At 52.1% G+C, this 6,382-nt stretch overlaps 1 protein-coding gene across 8 annotated transcripts in view; it reads right to left on the bottom strand.

Moving 5' to 3' along the window:
• Positions 1-1,563: 1,563 nt before the first annotated feature.
• TMEM229B (transmembrane protein 229B) overlaps positions 1,564-6,382 on the bottom strand; it is a 43,344-nt gene continuing 38,525 nt past the window's right edge. For 5 of the 8 annotated variants that reach the window (XM_019641376.1, XM_019641374.1, XM_019641375.1 and 2 more), the window contains one exon: positions 1,564-5,261. In XM_019641376.1, coding sequence (XP_019496921.1) covers positions 4,737-5,240 — 504 coding nt within the window. In that variant the 5' untranslated portion in view covers positions 5,241-5,261 and the 3' untranslated portion in view covers positions 1,564-4,736. The remainder of the gene's footprint in view (positions 5,262-6,382) is intronic. The other 3 variants (XM_019641378.1, XM_019641379.1, XM_019641380.1) reach the window with 1 other exon arrangement.

The raw sequence follows: 6,382 nt of genomic DNA, 5'->3' as shown, positions 1-6,382 counted from the left end.
CCGCTTGGCACTGAAAGGACATTTTTTCCCACATCAAGGAAGTGTATCCCCAGCGTGAAGCAATGGACAGACAGATCAATGGAGCTGGGTCTTTGGCCAAGGTGCAAAAACTGAGTGAAGCTGGGATGCGGGCAGGGCTCTGCAGGAACTAATAGTTTGGAAATGGAAAGTAGGACAGTGAGTTGCTCTGTGGTGGTAGGCACAGGTATGGCAGGGGTGGTTGTTCATACAGGATTCCTAGCTTCAGTTTCCCAAAGGAGCTTTGGTGCTCTAAAACATTTAGCCTGGCCTTTAGGGTAGGCTTACTGAGGCTGACCATCCACAAGACTTCATTTATCGAGAGTTCTTTAGAGCACCCACTGTGTGCTGGCTCTGTTTTGCACTGTACCCATTTAGGCAACTCCCAGGGCACGGTCAGCATCTGCATTTCCAGACAGCGAGAAGCCAGCCCACTCTCAACATTCAGGTCTGCAGTGTCTCTTCCCTGGGGAACCCTTTCCTATCCCTGTAGACGAGTCAGAGTCCTCTGTTGGGGACTTCTTCTTTGGAGGACTATCAACATCATAGTGATATAACAATCTGCGTGAGCATCCATGCAGCGTCCTTCTCCTCAGCGAGCTCCCCAATATCCAGCCTGGTCCCCAGCTCACTCACTGTAGCTGTCCAATAAGAAACTGAATAACTAACCAGGTCAATTCTCAGGCCCATCTGAGTTTTCGGAAGGAGAAAGATATCATCTGGTAGCTTCAAACCCTCTGAGAACACCTACAGTTAGGGGCCCAGGATTAATCTCAAGAGAAGGAAATAGGGTCAAAGGGAAAAGGCCCAGAGCATAAACAAAATGTATGTAAGAGGGAGAGGTGTTGACCTTAAACCCAGGGTTGCAAGAGGCCGAAATTTCACAACCCTCCCTCCACAAAGAGGGATCCTTGTGCCAATTGTTTGTCTTGGCTAAAATGGCCTCCCATACCTCCTTCCTCATAACCCCATCTCTCCCCCAACTCTCCCACTCCTAAACACTAATCTCTCTTTGTGAATAGCATTTGGATGGGCTGGACTCTAACTGACATCCAAATCTCATCAAAGTACAAAAGGATACCTGACTCATCACAAATCCTTCCAAAAGTGTCTTCTGCTTACATTGAAACAAATGAATGACATAGTAAATCGGGGTTGCAAGCTGGTTGCCACCAGACCTCTGCTATAAAATAGGGAATGTGCCTATCTCAGACTGGAGAAAATGCGAGAATGCCTTTGAGTTGTCCTGGATATTGCCCAGGACTCCCCCATCTGCCTTGTAGCCTGGGACCAAAGTAAGGTCTGGAGCAGATTATGCTGCTGGTGGGGGTTGGGGGGTTGGGTGGAGAACTCAGGTTACCAGAGAGGGCCAGAGCAGAGACAGTGAAGAAGACTGGCAAAAGTACCAGCTGCCCTCCCCACAGGGTGACTCCACCCAGCAATCTTCTTGGTTCAGGACAGCATGATGCCAGGGTGTAAAGGGCCTGGCCTCCAGCAACCTCTAGAAAAGGGGCTCCAAAATAGAAGAAACAGAGATGGGTCAGAACCAGTCCTGGAACACAAACACCAGTATATTTTATGTGCATGAATGTGAAAAGAAAGAGACAAAGAGACCAACGGAGACAGAGCAGGCAATGGGTGCACAAACCAGCTGTGTGTCCTTCCGAATAGCTGCCAGGGGTGGGAGACAGTCCCACCCACCTCAAAAGCCCTTTGCAGAGACAGGAACAAGTCTAGGGTGGCCCCAGGGTGGAAGGTACTCTCCCTGCCTTAGCCATAGCTCCTCTGGGGCTGGGCCTCCCTCTGCATCCCCTGCAATTATGTCTGTACAGCCCAGAGCTTCATAAATACAGGTTCTCGTGAACCGACCCACTCAGTGGCTGCCTCCCCAGGAGACCCATGCAGAGGGCAAGGGACCAGGACAACAAGACTCATGGGCACTCCCTAGGAATTATTGCTGAGAATAAGCATAGGCTATTGTGATGCCATTGTGACTCACTGGCATCAGAGGGAACAGGGCACAAGGGACAGGATGCCTAGCAGACATCAGAAGCGGTTCAACCATGCAGGGCAGCACACATGGCGATCTGTAGCTCACGATGCTGCTGTGGCCAGTGGACAGAGGCCCAGAGTACCAGAGATTCATAAACAGCAAGCCGACTCCCCCTCCCAGCACCCCCACTGCTCAGCAGGGCTGGGATTACTCCGAAGTTTTAGTCCCTGGGCACTAAGGGATTTGGGGCCCTGAAGATACCCAAAAAAGAAGAGCTGAAGTCTAGGCTATCACTGGCGAGCTCTGAACCAACAGACCCTGTGGTCAAGCCCTGACTTATTGCCTCCCTTTGCTGGGGGGATCTGTGCCCTACAAGCGACAATAGGAGCCATGTGGCCCCTGAAAGAAGCAGAAACACAGTGCCAGGCGGGCAGGTTTACTCTGGAACCCCCTATATTTGGAAGTTTATAGGGCCTAGAGAGAAGGTGGTGCCAAGGAATGCCCATAGGGCAACATCAGGAGTGGCCAGACCTGGTGGGCCATCCAAGGGCTTGATCAGGTTGAGAATTCTGGAGGCCTTATGCTGGGAGACATCACCAAGCTGACCACCAGATTCCACCATGGAAGGGGAGAGCAAAGGTGGGCTGTGAGGTCTAGGGGCTCACATGGGGGGCCGCAGGGGTGTTGGGATCCAGGAGCCTGAGATCCCCCTGGTTGGGGGAGAGTACCAAGGAAACAATGACAGAGGGAACCGGGAAGCCGGACAATATTCTTCCTCTGGAATTCCCTCCATCTGTTGATAGAAAACCACCTAACCTCACTGGAAGCCTGGATCCCTGGAAGCCCCAAAGCCTTGGAATTGGGGCCACTGTAAAATCAAAGGTAGGGCTGGTCCCTGCGGAATGTAGTTCGTGCCTGGATTTGAGGAGCCTGCCCAGGACACAGAGTCTGGGAAATGCTCTTCATCCTGTCCAGGACAGGGTCAGCTGCAGAAAGCAGCCCTACCAAAGGCAGAGTCTCCCAGCCTTTCTCCCACTCTGGGACATGACTCCTGCCCACGCCCATCCCACCTGTCCTGGCCCGGTGCTGTCTACACAATCTAGATGGAGCAACATAGCAAGGAAGAGGAGATTCTCTCCACAGGTGATGTTAATCACTTTTTAATGTTCTGTAAAAAAGGAAAGGCTACTTTCTACCTAAGAGTCCTAGTGTGGTCAAGAAGAGATGGCGTACCATGGGATAGGCTGCGTTCTGATGGACCCCTCCCGTTGGGGAGTAGGGGCAGAGCTGGAAGTGGGCTGGAATGAGGATTTCACCTGTCCACTGCCAGCAACATACCTGTCATAGGGGAAGGCAGGCCAACCAAGATGACAATGCTCATGAGTGTGGCAGGGTTAATACTGTTTAAGGAGCAAGCTCAAAGTGTCAGCATTGCTGAGAGGGATGTGGAGTGGGTAGTCCTGAGGAGGTTTTGCTGCAGGGCTGGGGCTATGGCAGAACCAGAACTGACCCCTTCCCACCAAGGATGCTCCAAAGACCTCCCAAAGCTGAGAGGCCTTCATCTTTTTCTCACTCCCTCATTCTCCATGGGTCTCCAACAGTGGATACTGCTCTTCCATCCCCTAGAATGCTAGATTGCCCCTGACTGGCTTGAAATAAACCAGTCAGGTACGCCCTTCCCTCCCCCCACCACACATACACACTGATTTGTCTTTAGGTCCCCATTTGTGGATCTGTGAGGCCCATCTTGGCCTGACTGTGTGTTGCGGGTATCATTCGCGTTTTCGCTGGGCCACTGTGGGGAGGCGGCATGGATGGAGGAGAGCACCAGGGGCACTGCACAGCCCACCAGACTGGGGTAGTAGCGGAGGGAAGGCTGTGGAGGGCAGGCAGGGTCTGTCTCAGGGTTCTATCTCTGGTAGCTGCTATGTTGGCTGGGGAGTTGGGGTTGGGGTTGGGTATTGGTGGGGTGATTGACATAGATAAAGGCCTTGAAAATAAGAGAGAAAAGGGGGGAAACGCCACCAAACACACAGGGATTGAAACCTCCAAAAGACCAAAGTTGGTGGGAATCCAGCACCAGGGGGCCCCCAGAAGGCCAAGAAAGCAGCGTGGGGCCCTGGGGGGGGGGGAGAGGAGCCGAGGGCAGGCCTCCCAGCCCTTGCAGACCAGCATGGCTGCCAAGCAGCCTCCTGGCTGCCGTCTCTCCTTAGGCTGCAGCTCAGCAGTCCCCCGGGGAGGTATTGGTTGCAAGCAAGCACCTGAATATTGCCTAATGGAACCAGCCAAAGCCCAACTAAACCAGGTGAGAGGGCACCAGGTGGCCGAGGCAGCAGCCCAAAGCCTCCTCAGACCTGGCCTCCCCTTTTGCCCCACTTCTGAGTCCCTTAGCCAGGACAGGGCCTGCTGCTTCCAAAGTCACCCATGTAGCCTGGTCGTTGCTAAGCCACAGGTCTCCTGCCGCCTGCCTCTGAGCTGGACGGAGTTCCATGGACTATTTCCAAAGTCCTTCTGCTGCCTCCACACCCCGCCCCCAACACCTGACCATGACCCCAACACCCACCCACGGTGGAGGTAATGGGGGCAGTGTGTGCCCTACAGGAATGAGGCCGGTATGGGGCAGGGCTTGTGCTGTACAGGAGGAGCAACGCCACCAGCTTGGTACCTTTCTCCACAGGGTCCATGAGTGACCCCACCTCCACACCCCCCCCACAAGCCCCCCCACTCAATCAGTCTTGATGTGGCCATTGGCCAGGGCCAGGGGGCCTCCGGGCAACCCGGGCTCTGCATCCTTGTCAAAGCGGAGGCGGAGGGTGTTGCGGATGATGAACTGCTCCATGATGAGGGACCCACAGAACCAGGGCACAGCGTACTCCAGGGTGATGAGGCCCATGAAGTCAAAGTCGAACTGGGAGTAGTCCCAGGGGCAGGCGTTGAACTGGCGCAGAATGAAGCCGGTGGTGAACTCCCACAGGTAGGTCCAAAGCGTGTAGATGAGGCAGCGCACCAGCAGCGGGCAGCGGCCCCGCAGTCGCAGGTACATGCGCTCCACGATCAGAATGGACGTGCCGTAGATGAAGAGCGCCCACACACTCGTGACCCCTGGGAACTTCCAGTTAAAGTTCACCACGAACTCCCAGGCCGCCGTGAACATCACCTCGCAGAAGTAGCCGTGGATAGCATACAGGTACCAGCGAGACAGCGCTGTCAGGGGCTCCGCGGAAGCCATGGCTCAGACTGGAGCCAGCTACTGGGGATACAAAGGAGACAAGTGAGGGAGAGAGGGACGTGGGGAGGCAGAGAGGCTCTCCTGCTGCCTTCCCACCAGCCAGCCCAAGTCTCTGAAGTGACCTGGGTGGAATGGGTTTCAAACGTGCCTCTATCTTTTCTTGGGTTACCAACCATAATCTTGACCTTATTCCCTGTTCATCACTTTATTCCACATTCCTTACCTTGGCCATGTGGGCATGAGAAATAAAAGCAAGAAAACAAACAACCCCACTGGCTTCCTCTGAGTAACTCTACTCGAATGCTACTTGGAAGGAAGTGTCTAATACACTCCCTGTAAGAATTTTTTTGAATTATCTGTGGTCAGTGCGTCAGGTGTCCTGGCCCACCGATAACCCCCATTTCTAGGCTACTAGCTGATTTCTCACCAGGCTCATCCACTGGGGTCCCCATCTCTCCCCGCAACTTCTTAAGCAGTTCCACATCATATTTCTGATATCTTTCTAAGCAAGCTATCACATTTATCTTTTATGTGTGTGTGTTCACAAACACACAACATAAAATTTACCATTTTAGGCATTTTTAAGTGTACAATTAAGTGATAGTAAGCATATTCATACTGTTGTGCAACCACCACCACCATCCATCTCCAAACCTTTTTCATCATCCCAAACTGAAACTCCATGTTCATTAAACACTAACTCTCATCCCCTCCCCAGACCCTGGCCACCAGTCTACTTTCTGTCTATAAAGTTGACTACTCTAGGTAACTCATTTGAGTGGAATCATACAATATTTGTCCTTTTGTGGCTGGCTTCTTTCACTTAGCATAATAACTTCAAGGTTCTTCTATATTGTAGCATGTGTCAGAATTTCTTTCCCTTTTAAGGCTGAATAATATTCCATTGTGATTTGTCTATCTCGATATATCACATTTTGCTTATTCATTCATCCATTAATGGGTTGTTCCCACCTTTGGCTATTGTGCCTAATGCTGCTAGGAACATGGGTGTGCAAATATCTGCTTGAGCCCCTGCTTTCAACTCTTTTGGGTATATACTCAGAAGTAGAATTGCTGGATCATATGATCATTCAAGTTTTATTTTTTGAGGAATGGCCTTGCTATTTTCCATAGAGACTGCA

Source organism: Hipposideros armiger, unplaced genomic scaffold (genome assembly GCF_001890085.2).
Source record: "Hipposideros armiger isolate ML-2016 unplaced genomic scaffold, ASM189008v1 scaffold_59, whole genome shotgun sequence".
NCBI classification, from domain to species: domain Eukaryota; kingdom Metazoa; phylum Chordata; class Mammalia; order Chiroptera; family Hipposideridae; genus Hipposideros; species Hipposideros armiger.
This window is presented reverse-complemented; position numbering and strand designations above follow the sequence as displayed.